At 38.5% G+C, this 25270-nt stretch overlaps 1 protein-coding gene across 3 annotated transcripts in view; it reads right to left on the bottom strand.

Annotated features, from left to right (window-relative positions):
* Window positions 1-21081: 21081 nt before the first annotated feature.
* Dock1 (dedicator of cytokinesis 1) overlaps window positions 21082-25270 on the bottom strand; it is a 516033-nt gene continuing 511844 nt past the window's right edge. For all 3 annotated transcript variants that reach the window (XM_013143418.3, XM_063244929.1, XM_003479612.5), the window contains one exon: window positions 21082-22257. In XM_013143418.3, coding sequence (XP_012998872.1) covers window positions 22162-22257 — 96 coding nt within the window. In that variant the 3' untranslated portion in view covers window positions 21082-22161. The remainder of the gene's footprint in view (window positions 22258-25270) is intronic.

Genomic DNA, 25270 nt, shown 5'->3' with positions numbered 1-25270 from the left:
AACCATAACCACCATGACCACCTGGTCTCAAATTATACATGGGAGTTGATACCACATCTCAGCAGGTTCCACCATCTCAGTCTCTTAGAATTTTTTTTTACCTCTTTTGAAATTTATCCTCTTCCTTTGGTTGCTCACAACTCCAGAAAAGCTGATGCTTTGTTTTTTAGACCACAAAACACATATCTTTATCCTCAGAGTCTTCACTGCTTCTGCTGAATCTCCTTGTATCACTCTGCATACTCATAGCTGATGATGCTGTCTTCTACATCACTGAAAAGTACTGAGGCTACCTTCAGTACTTCATGTCTTGTCCTCTGGCCTGACTGTGACTTCAACTGACAGAACCACCAGTTGCCTTGTCTTAGTTTCATGCAGTATGGCATTTCTGAAGCTGTTCAGGCTTTCCTTACACTGGAGGTTTTGAGCAGTTAACTGCAGGGACAACTCTTAACCAATGGCATTGGAATTTAGGTTGCCTCCAAACTGATTGTATGTAATCTGTCAGGCAGATCTAGGGCCTGATGATAAGGATAAGCCAATGCATGGCAGAGGGAGTTACCGAGCTCCGCAGAATTCACGTAGTACAAGATAACCAAGATTGGGAATTTCTTTATAACCCAAGTAATGAACTTCCAAATTTGACCCAAGCTATTCATTCAATCACTTTATCCCTAAGGAAGGACTAGACAGTTTCTCCTCCGCAATGGGAAAGTGTAGGCAGCCATTCAATCTCCCCAACAGGAGGTAAGGATTTTCAGAGGGTCCCAGAGACGCTGCCTTAAGTGGAGGGGAGGGAGAAAGGGGCTGTTGGCTGGCACAAGGGCACTGGGAGCGCACAAACCAGAACAGGAGCAAATCAAGGGACATAGAGCCCTTTCTCCCATGGTGGCACCCCCTTTTTATTATCCCCCTATGTGGAACATCCTTGTGTCAGGATTCAAGTGAGTAATATGCAACCTTTCTGTGTTTTCCAGTGTTGACCCTGTGAGCTTTAGGAGGACTGACAGGGACCTACGAACGAACAGTAGTGATCCAGAAGGAGGAGGTCTTTGAAGATGAAAGAAAACAGGTCAAAACATAAATTAAACATTTAACAACATAAAGCAGTGAGAGCTCTTAGAGCGATATAGAGGAAACCAAAGAGTGTCAGAACACACCTCTCATTGGGATAAAGGATAAAGACAGAGACAGGGAAAGGGGAAGTATTTTTAGGCTGTTTAAAGGGTGTTTAAAAAAAAAAACATGACTGACGCTCCTTACTCTGCCTTAAATTCAGGGAAATTCTGCAAGACTGTTGATTTCAAGTACATTTTTCTATTCAAATGTTGATTCTTTGCATTCAGCATTCTCCAAGACTGGTTCCCCAGATGCCCTGGGTTAACATTCAGATTACTTAGGAGCAGTGTGCTGGGTTAAGGATTCTATTTTCTGTACCTATTGTTAATTGTACTACAACAAACATGAGTATTTGGATGTCTCTATAGCATGCTGACTTCATTTCTTTCAGAAATATATCCAGGAATGGTATTGTTGGCTCAAATGAAAGCTCTATTTTTAGTGTGTGTGTTTTTTTAGGACTTTGCTACTGATTTCCATAGTAGCTATCCCTATTAATATTCCTACTAACAGAGTATAAGCCCCCACTCCCACCAAAGCATTCTTGCTAGCATTTACTGTTTTTGTGTGTGAGTGGGTGGGTGATAGCCATTGTGATTAGGGTGAGATGGAATCTCAGTGCACTTTGACTTAATTTCCATGCTGGCTAAAGATGCTGAAAATTTTTTTTCACATATTTACTAACTTTTCCAACTCAAGCCAGCTGGCTTCAGTGTGAAACCCTGCAGTGGTACAGCCCCTCCCCCAACAAAAGTGACAGGTAGAAGCCTAGGACAGCATTGATGCCACCTCTCCCTACTGCATGACTATCCATGAACAGGATATGAAGGAACTGTTACCCAATCATCAGCAGGATAGGCAATCAAAGTAATTGCTTAGACCACAAGATGATACTGAATATACTTTTCAGTAACTTCAGCTTTTTCTTACACTAACAGTGCTGTTGAAAAAGAACCACAACCTGATGGGTTGCTTTGTCTTGCTGGCAGATAGAGTGTGAACTGGTAGCTTGGCATTCAATCTGATGCTGATTGTTTAATACTGAGTTGTGCTGAATACATTCTAGAAGACTAGAAGCCTCAAGAAAAATAAAAGAACTTTTCTGATAAATGTTTCACTTCTAATCTTCAATGAGTTCCAAAAAGCCATCAAATAGAAAATTAGCTGTGTGACCTTGGTAAACTCTGTGATCATTCTGTGTCTTGTGTCTATGAGGCTTGCATAAGTATTGTGATGAATGAAAAATTTGAAAATTGAAAGCATTAACCTGCATGAATTCTAAGAGTCTTTTCTTAGACAAAATTCTGGGATTCATTTTCTACTTTTCCAAAACATGAGCCTTTTCTGGCTATGAATGTTTCGTTTCCTTTTACTTCTGATGGCAAAATTAGCCAGCGGAACTGTAGTGACAAACGCATCAAGACACAGCTACCTGCATGACAGATTTTGAAAGCCCCAGGTTGCTTTGCAGATAAAGCAAGGCCCTGGGAGCCCTGTTTGGTCTCTGGCCCAACTCTGACCCTGAGCTTCCAGAGGCTAAGCCCACATCCTTGAGCATCGTATTTGATTTTCTGTAGATCTTTTGTCTTAGTGAGATTCAAAGTATCTTCTGTCCACATTTACACTCCCTTCTTGGCATTCCTCCTTTAGAGAGGCATTATCCAAAGTACACAAAAGCAGTGACATCTAGACCTCTTCTTTTGCCCGCTTTTCCTCTAGGCTGCCAAACAAGCTTCTAGTGGAGGCTGTCAAGCTGTCAAGGCAAAAGAAGTTGTGCTCTTTACTCCACAGCTAAAATAATATGGTGCTTCTATCAAAAACACTCATTTCAGTAGCACTTCTGAAAAACTGAGGGATGATTCCAATGCTGCTTCTCCATTATAATTGCTTTGCCTTTATAAAGCAAAGTTTGCTTTTCATGTGAAAAAGCATTAGGAAGGCAGTGAAAGCCCACAGATGTCGTCTGTGTACCCTGCAGAGAAACCAAAAATATGCAGGCACTTAAAAATAGCCTTGCATTTTGCAGGTAGCTTCATCTTCAATATTAAGTGTTCTTCTCTCCAACACGAGTATTCATAATGCTAAATTAACTGTTAACAAGTATTTTTAAGTAGTCTAATTTATGCTAATTCAAAAATATTCCCGTTCACAAACTGATAATTTTTACCTTCCAAATGGCTGCGTTTTTCCTTTTGTAGCTGAGGAGTCAGGACTCCGTGATCAAGCGTCTTTCTGAGTGACTTCTGGATTCCATGTCTGTTCTGCAAATGGCTTTCACCGATGCCTCTGTGCAACTTGCTTTAGAACTGCTGGGTGACACTCAGATTTGCTTAGTTGTGTGCAATAGAAAGGTAGATTGATCTGCTATGCCTGTTGGGAAAAAGAGGCAGCCTGGTGGAAGCTCACAGTACCAAGAACATGTGAGCATCATCTCTATCAAGGGTCAGAGCAGTCTAGGTGGCAATTGTTGACCCCTCCTGAAGGGACTCCTCTCTTCTGCTCACTCCCTAGAAGAATGTCGTGGCGTCTGGGGAGAAGGAGGCAAAAACCCAAAGCCAATTACTGTTGTGGACAAGGGTTGCTTCCACTAGAGTGTGGACACTGCTTCGCTGTGTGTGTCTAGGAGACCCTGTGGCTGTCCCTTTCATTTGCTTTGTCATGGGCCTGGGGAGAGCTCTTTCCCATATCTCCTCTTCTCTTTCCTTTCAGTTTTGACATAAAGCCCAGAATCCACTAACAGACAGTGTGGACCCCAGGGCCCAGGTTCTGCCTGCTTCTTTTTCCCCCTACAACTTTCCTCAATTTTCTGCTTCCCTTTCTAAATATTCCTACGTTGTTCCCACCCAAGGGTGTTGTGGTTGCCCCTTCTTCAGTCACGCTGTGCCCTGCATTCTTGCTCAGCTGCTTTCACGGCAGCTCAGGTCTCCAGCTCTTGGCACTCCAGACAGAGGACCACCCCACCACTCCTCCTGCCTCTTACATCAGAGACCCCTCCTGCCCTGCTATTTCTGGTTTCCCTGAACACTGTCTTCTCTCTGAGGAACTTCAGAGATGATGTTTGTCCTGCTCAGAGCAGCCTGCACTCTGAAAGGGGCCTGGCCAGGCAGGAGCTATGTAAATGTGTGACACAGACAAAAAAGGACCTCCTATGGCTTCTGAGACTGGGATTCATATTTGCTTCTTTTGGGTTCCAAATGGAGACCTCACTGTGTGAAAAGGGAAGTAGTTTTTCCTGTTCAGGTGACACTGAACCTAGGACTGCTCTAAGGAAACCCAGTTTTAGGCATAGTCAACAGACCTTCTTAAAGAAAATGGTGAAAACTGCTTCATTATTCCATGGGAGGCACAGGGGTGCATTTCTATGCTGGATGAAAGATACTCTAGGAAGATGCAGTACATCGTTTTCCCCAAGTCATTTCAAAGTAAGTTGCTTACGTGATACCCCATTATTTCTGTTGGCTTAATGTGTCTTTTCTTGAAATTGAGGACATCTTCCAGTTTAACCACAATACAACCATTGAGGCTGAGATGTACATGTTGATCTATCACTGTCACCAATCCCCAGACTCCATTCAAGCTTTGCCTGTTGTCCCAGTACAACTCTGTGGGGCAAGTGATTCAGTTTAGGGTCACATGTTGCACATGCTTGTTGTGTCTCTTTAGTCTGGAATAGGTCATTGGTCAAGTTGATGAGTCAGTTCTTTTTCCAGTAACACATTTAGTAAGATATGTAATTCAATAACCATAATATTCACTCTTGTAAGTGTCCAATTTAATGACACTTATTACTGTCACAGAACCAGGCAATTAGCACTATGTGATCTTAGAGCATTTGTCTTCTATAAAGAAACTCCTACATTAGCAACTTCTTTGTAAGCCCCCTAGCCACCACTAAGCTACCTTCTGTCTCTCAGGGTTTGACTGCTCTGGACATTTCATAGAAATGGGATCCTATGATACAGATAAATTCCCTTATAGGATGTTCCTAAATTTAAGGCTGGTGTTTCCTTATGATTCCATTTTCATTCTCCACATTTCTAAGAATATCACAGCGTATCATATCCATGTGTGTGCATTTGTCTCACTACTGATGATGTTCTCTTTATTTCTTGATCAGCATAGTATTCACCAGCCCTTTCCACTGTTAAAGGGCTTTCTTTCTTTCATTAATAAGTATTTTGTGAAAAGATACTTTTAAACTTGGTAAATTTGGTTCATTGTCAGACTTTCGGTTTACTCATTTGTTGATTTGTATCAATATGGACTCATGGGAAGTCCTTTGTTGGTTTTAAAACAAAAAAGAATAAAAGCTATGATACAGAGTTTCAAAAAAGTAATAGGAGATTAACAGTGGCTAATATATTGTGTATTGTTATCTTCAAAGTAATTTTTCAAATTATAAGACATAGGCAGGAAAAAATGATCAAACAGTGAAAACACAAACTGTTTTGATGAGGCAACAGAGATTAGTATTAGTAATATATATATATATATATATATATATATATATATATAACTTTTCTCTTCTTTCTCCTTTTCCCCCATTCAGCTATCTATTCCTTCTGAACAATTTCCTCCCCTGTCACTCTCACAATACCTATTGTACATTTTAGATATTATTTACTCTTTCAATCTTTTACACTAGGGAGACAATATATGTAAACATGTGTAAACATGTGAGCTGATTTATTTCACTTATGAGTATGGTCTCAAATTGCATCCATTTACCTAGGAAAGTCTCAAGTTTATCCTTCGTTATATCTGAGTAGTAATCCACTGTATAAAAATACCACATCTTTTTTTTATATATTATGCAGTTGATGTGCATTTGGGTTGTTTCCAAGATTTAGTTATTACAAATTGTATTGCCATAAACATGAGTGCACATATATGCCGTGGTATAATATTTTCAGTTCTTCTGGAAAAATACTCAGAAGAGGAATGGTTGGATCAAAGTTCTGGTATGTTGTATTATAATTATCATTCAACTGTAAAAGCTGTATAATTTCTTCTTTAATTTCATCTGTGACCCATTGGTTGTTCAATAGGGTGCTATTTAATTTCCATATGTTTATGAAATTCTTGTGGTTTCTTCTGCCATTGATTTCCAGTTTCATTGTACTATGGTCATATAATATGCATGGGATAATTTCAGTTACTTTGCATTTACTGAAGCATGTTCTATGGGTTAGTATATGGTCTGATTTAGAGACCATCCTGTGTGCAGCTCAGAAAAATGTGTATTCTGATGTTGAGTGGAGCACAATGTAAATATCTATTAGGTCCATTTATTCACATGTTTCATTCAGTTCTGTTTTTTTTTTTTTTTTTTTTTTTTTGCTGAATTTTTGTCTGGTTGATCTATCACTTTGTCGCAATGGAGTATTAAGGTCTCCCATTACAATTATGTTGTTGCTTATTTGGTTTTCTGTCTTACATACTTGGGTGGTCTTGTATGATTATTATCTCTTCTTCATGAATTTTTTCCCCAAACAACTATGTAGAGACTTTCTTCATTTCTCTCAATAATTTTTGGATTTGAAGTTCACATTGTCTGCAAACAGAATAGTTACCCCTCCTTTTTTTCTGGGATCTTGTTGCCTGGAGTATTGTTTCCATCCTTTGACTTTTAGTCTATGAGTTTATTTTTGAGTTAAATGTATTTCTTGTATACAGCATATTGTTGAATCTTGTTTTGTTAATCCATTCTGCTAGTCTGTTTCTTTTGATTGATGAATTGGGGTCATTTACATTATGATTATAATTGTTACATATTGACTTACCTTTCTTTTTAATTTTACTTTAAAGAGGGTAAAATTAAACGCAACAAAACAGAACATAATAAAACAATGTAAGAGACACAGATTTCAAAACAAGGCAACCAGAGGTCTTCTCTATGTATCATATTATCTCTTATTTTCTTTCAAATAGTTGTCCATATCCTCACATACAGTCAATTCATACAAAACAACATAGTATAAAACTGGTCCAAACAGGATGATGAAGACATTTTAGATCTTCAAGACCAGACAATAAAGAAGTCAACAATGGCTGTCATAGGGCTTCTCATTCTCTTCAAAAGTGCTGTCCATACCTTCATGTATGTTGAAATTAAACAAAACAAAAAAGACTAAAATCTCTGAAGAAAGAGTCTCTTTTTCTTTAAAGTAGTTGTTTATTTCATAATGCACTATATAATCAGTTCTCATAAACTGTTTTAGAAGTTCTATGCATGCCTGAGTCTCTACGTGTGTATCTATCCTTTCTGTATTAGAGGGAAAAACAAAACAAAACAAATTCCTAGAAAAACATGAAATGAAAAAGCCATATAAAACCACAATACAAGGTGCTCTATAATGGTTACTATGATGTATTTTGTTATCTTCAATAGAACTGTCTATATCATCAGGCATAGTATAATTGAACATAGCAGTATATAACAATATTAATAAAAAACACTGGAGACATTATAAGATTTCAAAAGCAGGTAATAGTCAAAGCAGAGTGGGCCTCCTAGTGAATCTTGTCATCTTCAGAGTAGTTGCCTATACTCTCAGACTTGATACTATCAATCATAACAGACTTGAATAAAATCAATCAAGACAAAACAGTGATCTAACAAACTAGATTCAAATAAGGTCAGTCATAATAAGACAGTATAAGTTATACAGGGTTTCAGATTAAGTTAATAGGAAATTAAGGATAGTTACTGTAATATATCCTGCTATTTTTTGCGGTCTGTGCCCTAAAATCTAATACAAGTAGACAAACTGGAACAGAATATAATCAAACTAAACAGAGTGGTGAGAATAATGTGGATTTTATATCTTGATACACTATTAACAATGTACTCTGTCTTCCTTTTTTAGATAATTCCTCCCCTTTCACTTTCACAGGGTACATTGTATATTTTGGGTCCCACTAACTTAGTTTTTAGGTTAGAGGTTCAACCTGCTATTTACCTAAATGGTTCTGAACCTTTTTATCCCTGGGCTTGATCTTAAGTTGTATTCCTTTACCTACAAAAGCCTCAATGTTTTCCTTCCTTATAGCTGAGTAGTTCTCTGCTACACAAAAGTATCATGTCTTTCCAACCTATCTGCAGCTGCTGGACAAGCTGCCCCTATTTCTCTCTGGTTCCCTGTTGCATACAGCATTGTTTTCTCATCCTTGACTTTTGGCCCATAAATCCTCTTTCAGGTTAACTATATTCCCTACACATAGCATCTCAATGGACCCTATCTCCTGATCTACTCTGTTTATTTTTGTTAATGTATCAAGGCCATCTATGTTAGAGGTTATAGTCAACCTTCTCAGCCTCATTTCTGCTATGCTATTTTTCTGCCATTGGTTTTCTACTCTTATCCTTTATTCCACTGTCTGCCCATTCATTGAGGCCTCTCTGCCACTGTTCCTGAAATCCTGGTGATTTTTCTCTCTTTCTCTAGAATGTCTTTCAGTATTTTTTGAAGGGTTGGAGTGGTGGTCATGAAATTCCCCCAGTTCCTATTTGTTATGGAAGCATCTTGTTTCTCCATCAATTTTGAGAGATAGTTTTTCAGGATACATCAAACTGTGTTGGAGATTATTTTCTTTCAGGGCGTGGAATACTTTGCTCGAAGCTCTTCTTGATTTGATGGTTTGTGTTGAGAAGCCTGTTGTGATTTTGATGGGTTTTCTTTATAGGTGACCTGTTTCTTTTCTCTGATGGCTTTTAGAACTCTGTTCTTGTGATGAATTTCTGGGATCTTGATTATTATATGTCTGGGTGTAGATCTGTTTTGGTTGTAACTGGCTGGAGTTCTGTATGCCTCATACATCTGAATATCATTTCCTTTTTCTATGTTTGGTAAGTTTTCCTTAATTATTTCTGTGAATAGCCTTTGTATTTCTTTTGTGTTTTACAAGTGCTTCTTCACTCATATTTTTTATTCTTAAATTATAGATCCTCTTGTCATCTTCTAGCCTTTGTATGGCTACTGTTTCCTTGTTATTTTAAAGAGATGTTTCCTTTTATGATCACACATTGCAAACCTATCTTCAAGTTTTGCTAATCTACCTTTAGTTTCTTTCAGGCAATTTTGCCGGTTTTCAGAGGAGTTTTTAATTTCCTGATAATCTATTTGAATATGTTTCATGTATTTGAGGATATTTTTTATATTCTTCATTGAAGGTTCTCTCCTTTTTTTGTGTTCCTCCATTCTTCCATCTGTGTCTTCCTGAGAGGTACTTAGCACTTTTTTATTCTTCTTCTTATGTCTTGCTTTACTTGTACGGATATTTCAGTTTTGAGTTCATCTATAATGTCACAAAGATATTTCTTTATTTCAGCTGATGCCATGTCCAGTATTGCATGTTTGCTGCCCTCGATCTCTTCTGCATTTACTTCTTCTGGACCAATATTCCCTGGGTTGGGGGCTGGAGGCTTTTTCCTATTTCTTTCTCTTGTCATTTTTCTGGTTTCTTCCATATAGGTATATGGTGAAGGTCCCAGCCCCTTCCTGTATTGGTTATGGTTCTTCTGAAGCATTAGCTAGGGATTGCTACCCTTTCCAGTTTGCTGTTGGTCTCTGAGGTGCAAGCAGGGGCAGTGCAGGCTGACCCATCCCCTCCATGCCAGTCAACAAGTGAAGGCCTTCACCACATTAGTGTGTGCTGCATGAACAGAAGTGGTTTGGGACAACTTCAGGAACCATTTTGTGCCTGGGTATTGGGTCCCAGCCAGGGGCATGACCCAGCCCAAGCAGATCCCACCAATCTGCTCTGGGCAGGGAGCAGCAAACTGAAGTCACTACCATTCCTTGTTCAGGCCTGTCTTTCCCAATTCCTACCCAATTCCAACATGTCATCTGGTTGGTCATCCCCCTCCCATGGGCACAAATTCTGAGCACTCACTGTGGGTTAGTGCTGGTCTCCATGCCAGCTCTGTTCTTCATTGGCTGCCAGCCCCTGGCTTCAGCGTGATTGTGGCTCCAATGAGAGTGCCATGACTGTGAGTCTAACCAGCTCAGGTCAGAGTGCCATGACCTTCAGTTGGATCAGCTCCGACTGGAGCATGCAACCACAAGTCTGACTGGCTCCTTTTCCTTTAGCTTCTTCCTGGGTCAAGAGGATCCATCTCCCTCCATCTGTTCTTCTCCAGGATGTTTTATTCTGGCATCTGAGCTGTTTCTCTCAGAGAGGCTCCCTATTTTGCTGCTTACTGATCTGCCATCTTCTAGAACCCCAGTATTGACTTATCTTTGTTATGTTATTGTACTGTTGTTTGTTCCCTGTTTTCCCCATCTGTTTAATTGCTTGCTGCATGGTAGTTTATTTAGGTTATTGTTCCTAGAATTGTGGTCTTTTTTATTTATATCTAGAATATCTTTTACTATGCTTTCTAGGGTTGATCTGGTGGACATGAATTTCTTCATTTGCTCTTTGCCCTAGGTGTATCTTCCATTGTTCTTTGTCATGGAAGTATCTTATTTCTCCATTAATTTTGAAAGATAGTTTTGTAGGGTACATCAATCTGAGTTGGAAGTTGTTTTCTTTAAGGGCTTGAAATACAACTACAAGCTTTTCTTGACTTGAGGGCTTGTGTTAAGAAGTCAGTAGTGATTTAATTGGGCTTCCCTTGATAGCTGGTCTGTTTTCTTTTCTCTAACAGCTTTTGACATTCTCTTTTTGTGTTGAATTTCTGGGATCTTGATTATTATATGTCTGGCTGTAGATTTATTTTGGTTGTGGCTGTTTGAAGTTCAATATTCCTCATTTATCTGTATGTCAGATTCTGTTTCTATGCTTGGGAAATTTTCTGCTGTTTCTCCTGCTAATAGTTTTTCAATATGTGTGTTGATGCCTGCTATTTCATTGACACCTATCAATCTTATATCATTTTTCTTTGCATTGTCTGGGAGATGTTGAGTTGTTATTTTTATTTTTTAGAGATTTTTTTTTTCCTTTTGTGATAGCTGGCCCCAATCATGTCTTCATGGTCTGAGAGTCTATCTTCAGTTACATTCATGCAGTAATGAATCTGTTTCATGCATTCTGTTTCTTTCTTATATTGTTCATTCAAGGTTTCCATCATTTTCCTATGCTTCTGTATTTTTTTTTTATCTATGTCTTCTCTAGCTAGGCTGAGTAATTCCTTCATTAACATTTTCATTTATTTTTTGAGAGGTTATTTCTGATATGATTTCCTCTATAGCCTTGTAGATTTGTTTCTTTAGTTCACAAGCTATCTTTTCAGAAATTTCAGGTGTATGTCTTCTGATTTCTTCTATGCCAGTGTCTCCTATACTTGTTCAGGATGGGCTGAAGGTCTGAAATTGCATTTTCCCTTTTTGTCTTGTAATTTTTATCTCTTGGTTCATATTTTTGTCTTTTCAATCTTGTTAGTCTTGCCTGTCCATTGTGTGCTTCTTAGTCATGGTCCTACTGTGTGGCTGGCATTCACCCCATTGCCAGATCCCACAGTGTAGGGGAAGAGCCAATCACCTGAATTCGTCCTATGGGACCAGTTGGCTGAGTCCTGGATTCTTCCTGTACTGAGTAGACTAAGAGTACTGATGTGAACCAATCCTTAACTCATATTGTTACTGCTGCTTCAAACTTTCCCAGGTTGCCAGACACCCCTGTTCATGGTATGATCCCCAGTCAGGGCCCTATTGTGTCACTGGGAGTCTTGCTGGCCTTCTGAGGTCCTCCAGGTTAGAGGAGGTGTCACCAATACTCTTTCAGGACTGATGAGGTCCTCCAGATGGAAGGAGGCATCATCATCACTCTCACAGGCCTTCCAAGGCCCTCAAGGGTGAGGATGGAGTTACTTGTGCCCCTGAAGGCCTGCTGAAGTCCTCCAGGTGGAAGGAGGGTTTGCCTGCACTCTTGCCAGTCCACCAAGGACCTCCGGGTTGGGGGAGGGCTCACTGGTACTCTTGCAGGGCTGCAGAGGTCTTAGGAAATTCTTAATTAATAAGTAAAGCATCTGTTGTGATCACTTATATTGATGCTTGAATTGTTCCAGATGTAGCTAATCTACAGAAACCATCTCGTGTTGGCTTTTCAACATGTTCCTATCGTTCAACATTTCCTTTCATTTGGACGCAAAACAGTTTCGGCTACTATGTGTTTCCAGTTTGGGAAGCAACTATTTTTTAATAGGCCTAAGTTTCTTTTGTTGAAGAATCATAAGAAGCCAAAGAATAGATGGAATTTGAGGCTTTGCAATACTGAAGATTCTGTAAATATTAATGAGTAGCAACAGCATAAACCAAAGTGCAAAGAGGTGAACCAAGTTACAGGAGGTGAGGAAATAATGCCCTGAAACTCGAAGAAGAATGGAATCCCTTCCTGTGGATGGAGAAAGCAGCATGAGTGGTAGAGTAGTGTCTGACTGGAGGCTTCAAGCATTGCAGACAAATTTAGGAAGCAGATGAAAAGACAAATGAAATAGTACATGCTGTATAAAAGCCTAGGACAAGCAGCCCGAAGTGTTCAGTGGAATGGTAAGAACCGTTAGCCCAGAGTTCAGTGCCAGAGGCAGCAGCACAATGAAAAATGCAAAATGTGACTAATTGATATTGGATGAGGTTACCCTGTGCCACATCTGGGAAGGTCATAGTCACAAGCTCACAATGGGTTACCAGAAAAAATAAATTTTGTTTAGAATTTAAACAGGAAAACTTGACCATACAAAGAGGCTTTCTTGGGATGGTAAAAAAACAGCTGGGATCAAGGGAAGGAGAGGGATAAAGGGAGAGAAAAAAAGGAGAGAGGAGTGAGCAATGGGAGGAAGGAGAAGGAGGCGAGAGAGGGAGAGGGAGAAAGAGAGAGAGAGAGAGAGAGAGAGAGAGAGAGAGAGAGAGAGAGAGAGAATATCATTGAGAATGCCAGCTGAAATGCCACCAGACACAGGAAGGAAATCATTTTGGATGGTCTAGCACTAAGAAACAATGACAATGTAAGATGCTGGTATTGTCATTAGCCAATGAAGAAATTCATGACTGGAGAAGCAAAGAAATATGTTTGATGTCTCTAAATTTGTGACTCTACTCCATGTACCTCCACTTTAAGTGTATTTCTTTCTGTCTAAATGTCACCTTACAGAGGAGATTTGCTAAGTCTTCCCTTGAGGGTAAATATGGAAAAATGGAGGGAGAGAGGGGCTTATTGTAAGGAACTGCTTGTGCCACTGTGGGAGCTGGAAAGTCCAAACTTTACAGAACAGATCATCAGGCTGGAAATTTAGCCAGAATTTGATGGTGCCATCTTTCTTAAAACAAAAACCAAAACCCAAAAAAACTTAACATATTGATTTTTATTGAGTATAATTGACAAGTAAAATCATATATATTCAAAGTGTACACATTTTTTGAGATGCATGTACATTGTGAAATGATTACTACAATTAGGCTGATTAATGTATCCACTGCCTTGCATACTTCAAGCAATTTTTAATTTTCTTTGCTTAGAAACATTTTGTAATAGCACAAGTGAAAAAATACTCTTAAAGAAGGAAAAATGTACATAGCCTTTCATTCCTAGGGATAGATTAAAATATTTAAGTGAACACCATGCTAGATGACTTCTTAATATTTCTATACATTTCTCAAAATAAAAAATTGGTCATTCCACTTACAATATTCTACAATATGCTTTTAAATTGAACAGAGTGGACACATTTCCATCTCAATGAATTCATGTCAAAATCATATTCTCAAAATGATGTAATTACTTTTTTTCCATCCTCCATAATACTCCTTTTCACCTCCTTTCTCCTCCTCCCATTCCCTTACCCTTGACTAACAAACAATTGCTTCTCTTCCACTTTCGTATCATCTTTTTAAGATTCCACATATTGTAGACAATTTTTACTCTGACTTAGTTTGCTTAACAGGATGATTTGCAGTTCCATCCATTTTCTAGCAAATGATATAATTTCATTCTTCTTTACAGCTGAATAATATTCGCTTGTGTGTACATGTCATATTTTCTTTATTCTTTCATCCATTGATGGACAGCTAGGCTGGTTCTGTCTTAGTTATTGTGAATTAATACATAATGAACATGGATATGCTGATATTCCTGTAGTGTGTTGACTTTAATACCTTCAGACATATAACAAGGAATGGTATAGCTGGGTCCCATATTAGATATATAAGGAACCTCCACACTAATTTCCATAGCTATATTAATTTTATATTCCCACTAATAGTATAGAAAGCTCTCCCCAACCCTTTTAGAAATCCCTTAGAATTTTCCAGAGATTCTGGTACATGAGTTTTCATTAATGTTTGAGTTTAGAAAAATTTTAAGCCTCTCTCTGACTATCCACTGATGGTTCAAAAGTGGATTGGTCACCCTTAGTATGTTTATTTTCTTCTGCAATTTATTTCTTGTTTCAAACCATTATGATGTGATTTATTATCACAGAAATTATTTCAAGATTTTTAGCATTCATTAAGACTTACTTTATGAACCAAAATACTATCTATTTTGGAAAATGTTTCAAGAGCTACTAAGAAAAATGCATATTCTGTAGTTGTTTAATAGAATGTTCTTCAGATATTTATCAGGCTCATTTGTTCTATCGTATATTTTACCACTAATATCTTGATTTTCTTGTCTGGATGACCTGTCCATCGGTTTGAGTGAAATACTGAAATAACTTACTATTGTTGTATTGGAAACTATGTTTCACTTTATGTAAAGTAGTTTTTAGTTTATGAAATTGGGCACATCAATACTTGGTATATATATATATAGTACAATTGCTAAATCCTCTTGGTGTCTTTTTCCCTTTTAATATGTAGTTTCTTTCTTTGTCTCTTCTAATTTTGTTGTTAAGTGCTGCTTGTTTGATATTACTATATGTTGTTACTTATTTTCATATTTCATTCACATAGAATATTGTTTCTAGCCTTTTGTTTTAGGTCTGTGTATGTTTTCCTAATGAGGTGTGTTTCTGACATGCAGCAAAGATTTAGGTCTTCGTAAAAAAATGCAGTTTGTTGGTTTCTTTTAATTGGAGAAGTAAGACCGTTTACATTCTGAGTTATTATAGAAAGATATATACTAGGTCCAATCCTTTGTTGTTTTTCTAATGTTTGATTGTTTCCTAATTCTCAATAGCTTATGTACTATTCCTGTTCTGTCTACTGAATTCTTTTAAGTGTCTTCTGAAATTTAGACAATGATAATGATCTTCTTAAATTTATGTTATTTTGGAAAGTATTTCTTAATCTATTTTGAAGAATAGCTGTGCTGGGTACAGTAGTCTGTATTGGAAGATATTTTCTGTTAGGGCTTAAAATGCATCACTTCACATTTCTTTGGTTTTGGGTTTCTGAAGTCTGAAGTTATTCTAATGAATATACCTCCATAAGTGTCTTGATATTTGTTTCTTTTTTTTTTTTTTTTTGTCTTTTTGGACAAGGTGTTACTATGCAGTTCAGGTTGGCCTTGGGCTCGCTTTGTAGCCCAGGTTGATCCTTGCAATGATCCTCCTGCTTTTGCCTCCCAACTGCTGGGATTACAGGAGTGTGCCACCATGCCTGGCTTTGAAGGTTCTTTTCTAGTCATGCCTGTTTGGGGTTCTAAATGCCTTCTGCTTGAAAGTCCATTTCTTTCTCAAGATTTGGGAAATTTTTTAATTATTCTTCCATTACATAGATTTTGTATGCCATTAGCCTGTACCTCAGTGTCCTCTTCTACCTAAAACTTCGTATGTTTGATCTTTTGTGTCTGACAGTTCCTGGGTGTTTTGTTGAGAATTTTTTATATTTTCCTTATTAGTGTCTGAGTGTGATAATTCATCAGCTTTATCTTCAGTTCCCAAAATTCTGTCTTCTGCCTGACCCAGTCTACTGAAGAGGCTTCCTGTTTAGTTTTTAGTTTGACTTTATTTTTTGTTTTCAAGATTTGATTGTTTCTTCAGGATCTCTGTCTCTTTGTTGAATTGTTCATTCACATCCTATATTGTTTAATTAATTCAGCTCCTTATTTATATCTTATTTGACACCATTTTTCTTTAGTATCTCATCTACTTCTATATCTTTGTATTCAATTACTGATTAGTTAGGAACCTATCATGGAATATTTTGCAATGTTTTTTCATATTTATGTTGATGTTGTTGCATCTATTGAATGGACTTCCACTTTTGTGTGAGGATCTTTTTAATGTTCACCCTTCTCTTGAGGATTTGATTTCAAGCATCACTCACAAAGGAGAAAACAAACCACAGTAATGACAATGCCATGAAGACAAACTCAACATTGGCACACAGTAAAAACCAATTAAAAGCAATAATGATACCACCATTAACAGCAGAAATTAGCAATAACAATATCAAGTGAACTAAAAAGACATAAACATGAAGGTTAAAAATAATAATAATAAGGTAATAAAAATGGAATGGGCAGAGAAAGAATAAATTGGAAAAGGTAAAATTTACAAGGAAACGAGAATAAAGATGAAGAGAAAACAAGTGAAATAAAAAATCCAGTTAAAGAATGAAAAAGAAAATTATGCTAAAGTAATAGGACAACAAGAAGAAGAAAAAGAAGGCGCTCTCATCATGCACTAAATTAAAACAAAATGGATCAAAGATCTAAACATTAAAACAGAAACACTTTGTGTGCTGGACGTTAAAACAGGTAAAACTCTTCAGGACACAGGCACAGGCAAAGAAGTTCTTCCTGTCAAGAACTCCAGGTGCAGAAGAAATAATACCAAAATCAACCGATGGGATCACATCAAATTAAAAAGCTTTTGTACAGCAAAGGAATTTGTCAAGTGAAGAGACAACCTATAGGATGGGGAAAATTTTGGCCAGCTAATCTTCACAGAAGACTAATATCTGGAATACATAGTGAACCAACCACAAAATGGGCATTTGAAATGAATAAATGCATCTCAGACACAAAGTACAAATAGCTTATACTTAAAAATGTTTAGCATTGTTGGTCATTTGATATAAACAAATTTAGAAAATACTATGATTCCAGCTTACTCTAGAAAAAAATGATTATTTTAAAAATTAAATAATAACAAATGGTGGAGAGCTTGTGAGGAAAAAGGAACTCTTTTTCATTGTTGGTGGGTGTAAACTGGTACAACCACTATGGAGATTCCTCAAAAACATTAAAAATAGAAATTCCATTTGACCTGGCTATTCCAGTTGTATCTTTCTGAAATAGTTAAAGATATATTACAGTAATACATGCATATGTATGCTGATAGTAGCACAATTCATAATATCTTTGGAGCTGTCTGTATGTCCATCCACAGATGAATGGGTAAAGAAATATGGCATTTATACACAATGGAATACTATACTGCTATAAAGGACACACTTGAGTCATTTGAAGGAAAACAGATGGGCCTTAAGACCATAATGCTAAGTGAAATCAGACATACAAGCTTAAATATTGCATAGTTTGTCTTATATGAGAAACTCAATATATAAATAAAGTGTAACATAAAAGGCAATAAAAACAGATTTATTGAAATCTAACATAGCCAATGTATCAAAAAGTGTACCTTGATTTAGTATAACTGTCTTGTATAGTTTTTGGTCTGTTAGCCTGGATGTTAATCTATATTTATGTAATTAACTTGATAAAGACCTGAAGAATAAATAAATAAATCTGATGGGGGTAGAAAAAATAGAAGGAAAAAAAACATAAAGAAAAAAAAAATTCACACACACAAAAGACAGAGTCCACAACTATGCCTCCACACTGAGGTATTTAGATGGGTAGACTCTTTCCAGAACCTGTAATATTTAAATTGGCCAAGTATGGGAGACAGACAGGGATTTGTTACTGGGGACTATTGTGGTTCCAAATCCACTTAACAGGCTGCTGTTGTGTGAATGCTCAGTTCTGCCCTGCATTTCTTGCTCAGCAGGCCCAGCCAGTGGTATTTTCTTCTTGGATATATTCACTCTAGAGAGGTTTAGTGTTTGTTTTAGTGAATGTCTGTGTGCCTTGAGCCACTGCTGTCTCCAACTAGTTTTGCAGCCACCGACTAGTCAGTTGCCCACCTTGCTCTGGAAGCTCCTCTATCCCAGTACCCTCTTAATGAAATTCCTGGCCCCACCACTCTGAGATAGGCTGAGGGTTGCAATGGATTTCTCCAAAGCTCACCTGCCATACAAAGTAAATACAGTGAATTTACTGCTTCCACTAACTGTGGGCTGTTCCTGGTTAAAGCTGCTGATCCACTGTTTAGCACTGGGGCTGCCAGCCTTCTCCCAATGCTGCAGTGTTGAGGCAGAATTCCTTTTTCTCCAGCAAACTGATTCACTCATAAGACCTTCAACTGATGGTATGAGACTGACCCACTCACATGATCAAAGGTCATGATCTTAAAGTCTACTGACTATAGATATTAACCACATCTATACCTTACCAATACCTTCACAGAAATACCTATAATTAGTTTTTATTGCTTGGGAACTTTAACCCAGACAAATTGGCACATGAAACAACACCACAAGTTTTACTGTACTTATTAGAATAAGCTTTGCCCAACATCACACATCCAGGAAGTCCTACTCCCCTCTTGTGCATGGGACATTATACTGAGACCACTTTAGGGCCTAGAAAGAACAGCAGCTTCTTTGTGTGTATGAAACACAAAGGCCAAATGACGATTTTAACATCGTTAGGTGCAGAGATTTACTGGCCTTACAGGATCTTCGTTCTTCTGAGTCATCATCAAAAAGAAAGTAATGTTTAAATAATTCTGAAAAGGCAGATTGCCCTCACAGTGGTAGAAGTTCCCAAACAGACTTTAAAAAGTAAGTCAAATATTGAAAAAAGCAATTAAAGATAGAACTAAAAAGCAAAAGTTAAATCCATTAAACCACTAAAGACTTCCAGGAGCATGACACAAAGTTCAACACCATAAAAGAATCTAGAGCACACGATAATAAAGTCTGTAAGGAATTAAAAAGATCAGATCTTTACATAAAAGAATAATCTGGAAACTGATTAAAAATAATTTCCTTAAATACTAGGAAGCAATCTTCAAGCACTAAGGGTGGCTTTTTAATAGGAAAAAGTTTTTCGTTAAAAAACTAGAATTTATATACTATCTACTTTGTATGAAGCTGTGAGAAAATCACACATTAAATAAGAGTACCAAAAAGGTAGAATTCAATGGGTCAAACAACATTTTAAAAGATCAAAAACTATTTGACTGCATGAAAGCTAAATTTGGCTTTGAGTTTCCTGGCCACCAAACCAAAAACAAAACACAAGAACCTCACCCACCGGCTTTAGAGCACAGATTCATGTGTTATTATCTCCAAAGGGGTAAAAATTGTTTCTTAAGTGGTAAAAAGTCTTGGTTTTTGATACAAAAGCATAACTATACATAAGGTACATAAAATACATATATAGTATATATCTGTTTTACTAAAATGGTGGGAAAAGCATCTAAAAAGACTCCTTGAAAGAAAATTGTGAAGAAAAGGTAAAGAAAGACTTCCTGAGAATAGGCACATGTCTGTATCGAGAGGCTAATCTTCCCATGACTACTCTATTCTGGAAGGCCTGGGCCCAGAAAACACTGAATAATAGTAGACAGCTTCTTTTCCAGTAAGTTTTGCTGTCCCCTAAAGGTCCTGTGTTAGAGGTCTGATCCTCAACCACTGATGCCATCAGGAGGTGGTGGAACCCTAAGAGGCAGGGCCTGTGCTTACCTGGGGGTGCTCTCCTCAAGCTCCTGGCCAGCATGCACTCTGCTATCACAGGTCCAGTCATAGATCTAAACCTACACCACTGGAAGTCTAAGTAACTCTTTCCTCTTTTTAAAATTATTTATTTCAGGCCTTTTTTACAGTAATGGAAAGCTGACTCACACAGTGAGGAAATTTCATTTGTGCATAGTTTGAGAAGTTCCTTAGTTTATAAATATATCAATATATTTATACTTCATATTAGGAAATTTCTGCAACATGTAGATTGTCTTCTATTTTTCCTCCACAATATTTTCTGCATTCTGTCCTTCCTAGTTCTCAAGTCAAACGGGGTACACAGCCATGGGGATGGCATGGGGGTATGGATTCAAGTCCAGGTTGTGTCATACGAGAGAAATCTGGAGAGATTGGAAAGAACTACACAAAATATCCATCTACCATTTCTGTAGGGTCAGGAATTATTCTTAAGTGCTGGCAGCTGAAAACTGACCCAGTCTACTTGGACTCATACTCTCCCAGACTGGTATGCCAATGTGATATTTTAGGATTTCTAACATACTGGACTGAATATGTATCTTGGTGACAAAGGATGCATTTGTAAAGAAGAAAATTTCTTATTTGAAAGTGTCTGCAGTTTCTTGGAGTGGACTGGATATTTACAAGTATAAGATAACTGTTGCATTTAAGTTGTAAGTTTTGGTACAGTAAAGTGGAACAACTATTGAGAAAAAAAGATACCCTGAGCTTCCTAGGCATGGCAGCAGCTTCCTCTGAGCCTTGTTAGGTGGGTAGAGACCCACACTCTTGTAGCTTAAAAGTACTTGGAAGGAATGGAGGTGAAAGTCCTTGTTTGGAGCTGAGGGTCCCACTGTCTGGTTTCTTGTCCTTTAAGCTTCAGTTTCAGCTTTTTCCTTTGCAGGTCTTGGAAAAAGCTCTCAAGTGTCTAGGCTTCTCAACTCAAACCACATATCCTACAGACCAGAGCCCTGTGTCAAAAACCGCAGCTACAAAAGCAGGTGAGGCCTAGATAATGTGCAGCCTGAGAGTCCCTGGCATCGAAGAGAACTTCACAGACTCTGCTCTGCCTTTCTCTACGAGGACGGGCAGACATACATACAGACTTGGACGCTTTCTACCAGGAATGCAAACCAGACACAACTAAATAGGTAAAATTATATTAGAGAAAGATAGTTTTTTGTCTTTAAAAAAGCAGACAGCAGCATTTGTATTTTACATAAAAAAATAAAAGCAAAACAGACCCTGTTGATTCTTTTAAAGTAGCATTTTATTTTTCATTGTCAATGATTAACTTTCAAGTCTACTAGAACAGTATCATGGTCATAGTGAATAAAAAAATATAGATGACAGAATAAAAATATTAGGTTATACAAAGTTAGTTTTAAAACATTATTATCCACCAACATTTTCAGGAGTTTGGAGTTCTGAAAAGCCAATTTAATTTGTGGTGCCTTTTTGTGGTTGCTGTTTTTACATTTCCAGCAGTTAAAAATTAAGAACACTTACTGAGAATCATTTGCAGATGCCTATTACAATAGACACACAGACCACAAAAATTAAACAAGTTCTAAGAACCATCATATATACAAACTTCTGTACACAATGAGGACACAGAGAAATCATCCAATTAAAACCATCGTTTGTGGTATACATACTCTTTTGCAAAAAAGAATGAAAGTTTATTTTGCTATACTCATATTTATTTTTCCATTTGATCCAGTATTCATAATGGTATTTCTACTCCATAAATTAGTAACTGTTCAGTAGCTGAGAAATATCCTATTTTAAATTATACCAAGAGAAAAATCAGGATCTTCCCTGAAGGGTTGAACTTAGTTGCCGGATACAGGTTGAAGACATGCTCAACCAACATAAAATCACCACAGATGCAGAAAGGAGTCTAATCAAACATCCCAGGAGAGTGAACTCGGGCTGCCGAGGGAACACAAGGATTCTAATACAGCCTACTATGCAGCTTCTCATCAGGGATGGTCTTGCTTTTCGTGCTTAGCTAACCTCAGATCGGCTGAACTGCTTGCTAATATGAGTCATTTGGCACATACAAGGAACGATGTTTGGGCAAGACTGCGGCTGTCTCGGAGAATGACGCACTTGGAAACCCCCAACTCTGAAAAACACAATGGTAAATGTCCTGGTCCCATACCCTCCATGCCCCACAGTGTGATGGGCTAGAAACAGCTCCTCTTAGGGAAAAGCCATTGAATTAAAGGTCAGACTTTGCAGGCCCAATGAGGTAAACATCAGACATGGAAGAATTCGAGGAGGGGTGGAAAGACGACAGGTTGCTCTTTCGAGACTCTCGCTGCTTTCACTGGACAATCCCGGAGTCCACAGAGGTCTGCTTTCGGGTTGTCTTTGGAGGGGGAGGAGGTGGAGTTTTGCTGGGCAGTGGAGGCGGCAGTTGCTGGAAAACATGAATATGCAGAAGACATCAAATTACAGATGTCCCTTCAGGATAGCACCAGTCTCCACATGGTGACCCCGTGGCGCAGTGCCATGGTTTCACCTGGCACAGTGCATCTGCATTCCACGCACTGTGGCCGCCCCTCTATGTGACAGGGCCTCCCCATCCTGCTTGCCTCAGCACTGGCAGGTCTGCTGCTAGGTTGCTTGGCAGCCACAGGCCTTTCTGATGTCTCTGAGTGCCTTTCACAAGGGCTACATAGGCTCCAAGAAGCACAACTACCTCTTTGCTGTTTTAAACTCAGTGCTATTAAACTAGCAATTGACCTACTGTGTGAGGACAGGCATGTCCATGGAGATGTTCTCCAGGGTCAGCCGAGAGTCCATTTCTTGCTTTCTGAACAAAAGTCAAGTCAGCAAGCTTTTAGAGGAGAGGGCCAGAAAGTAAATATTTTCAGTTTTGTGAGGCTTAAAATCTCTTCTGAGGCTGGATAGCAGCCAGAGATAGTATGTAAAGGAATGGCTGTAGCTGCATTCCAAGAAAACTTTACAAAAATAGGTGGCTGGTTGGATGTGGCCTATAGGCCACAGATTGCCTCAGACTCCCAAGAAGGAATTATAGTAAGTGAAGAAATGAACAGATGAGAAAGGCAGGAGCACGCCACAGGGAGGAGTCAGGGTGGAATACCAAACCACCACCAACTAACTCATGGACAAGCGTGGATTTCTGCAGCCTCTTAGTGTAGGTGCACATTTAGCTGAATGTGAGAAAAGTAGTTTTCAAGGACAGAACAGTGACACAGTCATCTCTCACTCACTGCCCCAACTTCCTTCTGATTCATAAACAAGTAAATAGAGTGCCAAAATGACCTAGTGCTGAACACACAGAGGAAAACAGAATAAATGGATAAAATGATATCTAGATATTGTAAAAAGTAAAGTCAAGTTACAGATATATAAATCTTTTTTAAGCTTGGTAAGAACAGTTAATAGAAACAGCTATTTTGAGGTCTGATAACATGAGTTTACATGACTGATAGTGGGTCAGACCAATACAATCTGATACAAAATGATGCTAGAGATGCCCTTTGTGCCAGATATAGGTACATGGGGTTTCACCAGTAAGTACACTGATAGCCACTGCTAAGAAAATCTCAGCTTAAAATGGCAGCAACCCGAGATAGAGTTGCCTACAAATCTGAAGCCGATCAATGGGAGTGACAGGTGGCTATTGATCACCGCCCCTCAAGACAGGAGAATGATCATTATCCTAAGTGGTTCCCGGGGCCTCTGCAATGGGAGACATCCTAGGAAACACAATTGTTAATTATGACATGCTAACCACCAGACTGTCACCTGAACATTTTTTCACACTGCAAATAAATTAAATAAGAAATGAATAGCAAAGGATTGGGCAGTTAACCTAACTGAAGTCACACCCCTTTTATAAATGGAGCCAAAGCTCATGCGTATGAGTTTTTTAATCAACTACATGTGGCATGAGTAACTTAGAGTGATGTATTTGAGAAATGTCACCCCTGAGTTTATCTGTACCAACAATGAAACTGGCACTGATTCCAAGTTCAGAACTTACAGGGTAGAGAGACCCAGGGGACATTTTTGCTTCTCCTTTTGTGATGACATACACATGGTTACAAGTGCCCAGGAAGCTCAGGTTTACATTTTCATGACTCCAGAACCGTTCTTGCCCCCATAAAGCCCTCTTCATCCAGAGCTAGTTCTGTACTATGGTATCTCTAGAGACAGCATCTAGTTAAATAACACTTTGGCTTAATAAAAGCTACCTGTCCCTTTAATACCAGAGGTTTTTAGTTTTCTTACACAGAAGAAAGTGTCAAATGCACACTATTAATAAATACCCTCTCTCCTCCATGTCTTTCACAAGAGAGATTTAAAACTTTGGAAAGCACTGAGTCAAAAAGAAAAAGAAATAGCTTGAACAATTTATAATGCTTATTAAGAGAGAAACACACACACACATCATGATAGCCATCTAACAATATCATATCCTTAATGTCCTACACAAGTGCTGTGGCCATATAATTACTTTATGGAGCTTAACTAGCAAAACATACGACCAACTGCAGAAACATGAATAAGGTATTTATGCTCATTTAGTTTTATAAAGCTGTGACTATCTTAGTCAGAGAGGTGGGCCTAGAAGTGCACATTCCAGGGGCTATTATGTAAACACACCACCCCTCTTCCCCAAACTGGCCTCTGCATGTGCTGCACCCTAAACCATGTATTGAGGAAGTGGGAGCTCAGGGATAGGCAGGACAGCATCGAGGCAATCCAGGAACACAGTGTGATGGAGCTGAAAAGGATGCTTCTAAAATTGGCACCTGGTAGCAGAGCCCTGGTTTAAACAGGATTAACACTTGTCACTAATGTTTGCATTACTGGACAGCTCCTGAGGACACCTGGCAGGAGCAGTATCAGACAGGATTACTGACTACAACAGAATGTGCAAGGAGTGCTCCCCTGGGGATGGTGCTGAAGAGGGGTTTGGCCAGCTGCTCACACTTAGAAAGGTCACTATTACTGGCCAGCACCTCAAACCAAAAGGGTAGGAGGTCTCAGGCTCAGTTAGGTAAAGCTGTGCCCACAGGCTACCAGCAAGAGTGTGATGTCAGCCAGAGGAGCTGCTGGAACAAGAGCTGCTTCAGGGATGTAAGTGCCAGGAGGAGTCACCTCCCCTGTGGTGCAACATCACCAACACTTAACCCAGTCCGACAGATGTCTTGGTGGGAAAGCTACTTCTCAAAATCAGAATCCCACAGTTGCGTCTCCACTGGAATGACCTCTGAAGCCATGCCAGTCATTTGGAACGTCTCCTTTTCTTGTCCTTGTTCCAAGCACGATTTTGAGATGAGGGTTTTCACTGCAGTGAGGATGACACAGAACCACAGGACACACATACTGGAGTCCTTTCTGCTTTGACTTCCTCTCTCAAAATCAAATCTAGAACCATCTTATAATTTTTCTTTTTA

Source organism: Cavia porcellus, unplaced genomic scaffold (assembly GCF_034190915.1).
Source record: "Cavia porcellus strain 051 isolate PalLab524CR breed Dunkin Hartley unplaced genomic scaffold, mCavPor4.1 scaffold_2, whole genome shotgun sequence".
NCBI classification, from domain to species: domain Eukaryota; kingdom Metazoa; phylum Chordata; class Mammalia; order Rodentia; family Caviidae; genus Cavia; species Cavia porcellus.
The sequence above is the reverse complement of the archived record's forward strand: the minus strand, read 5'-3'. Positions and strand labels throughout refer to the sequence as shown.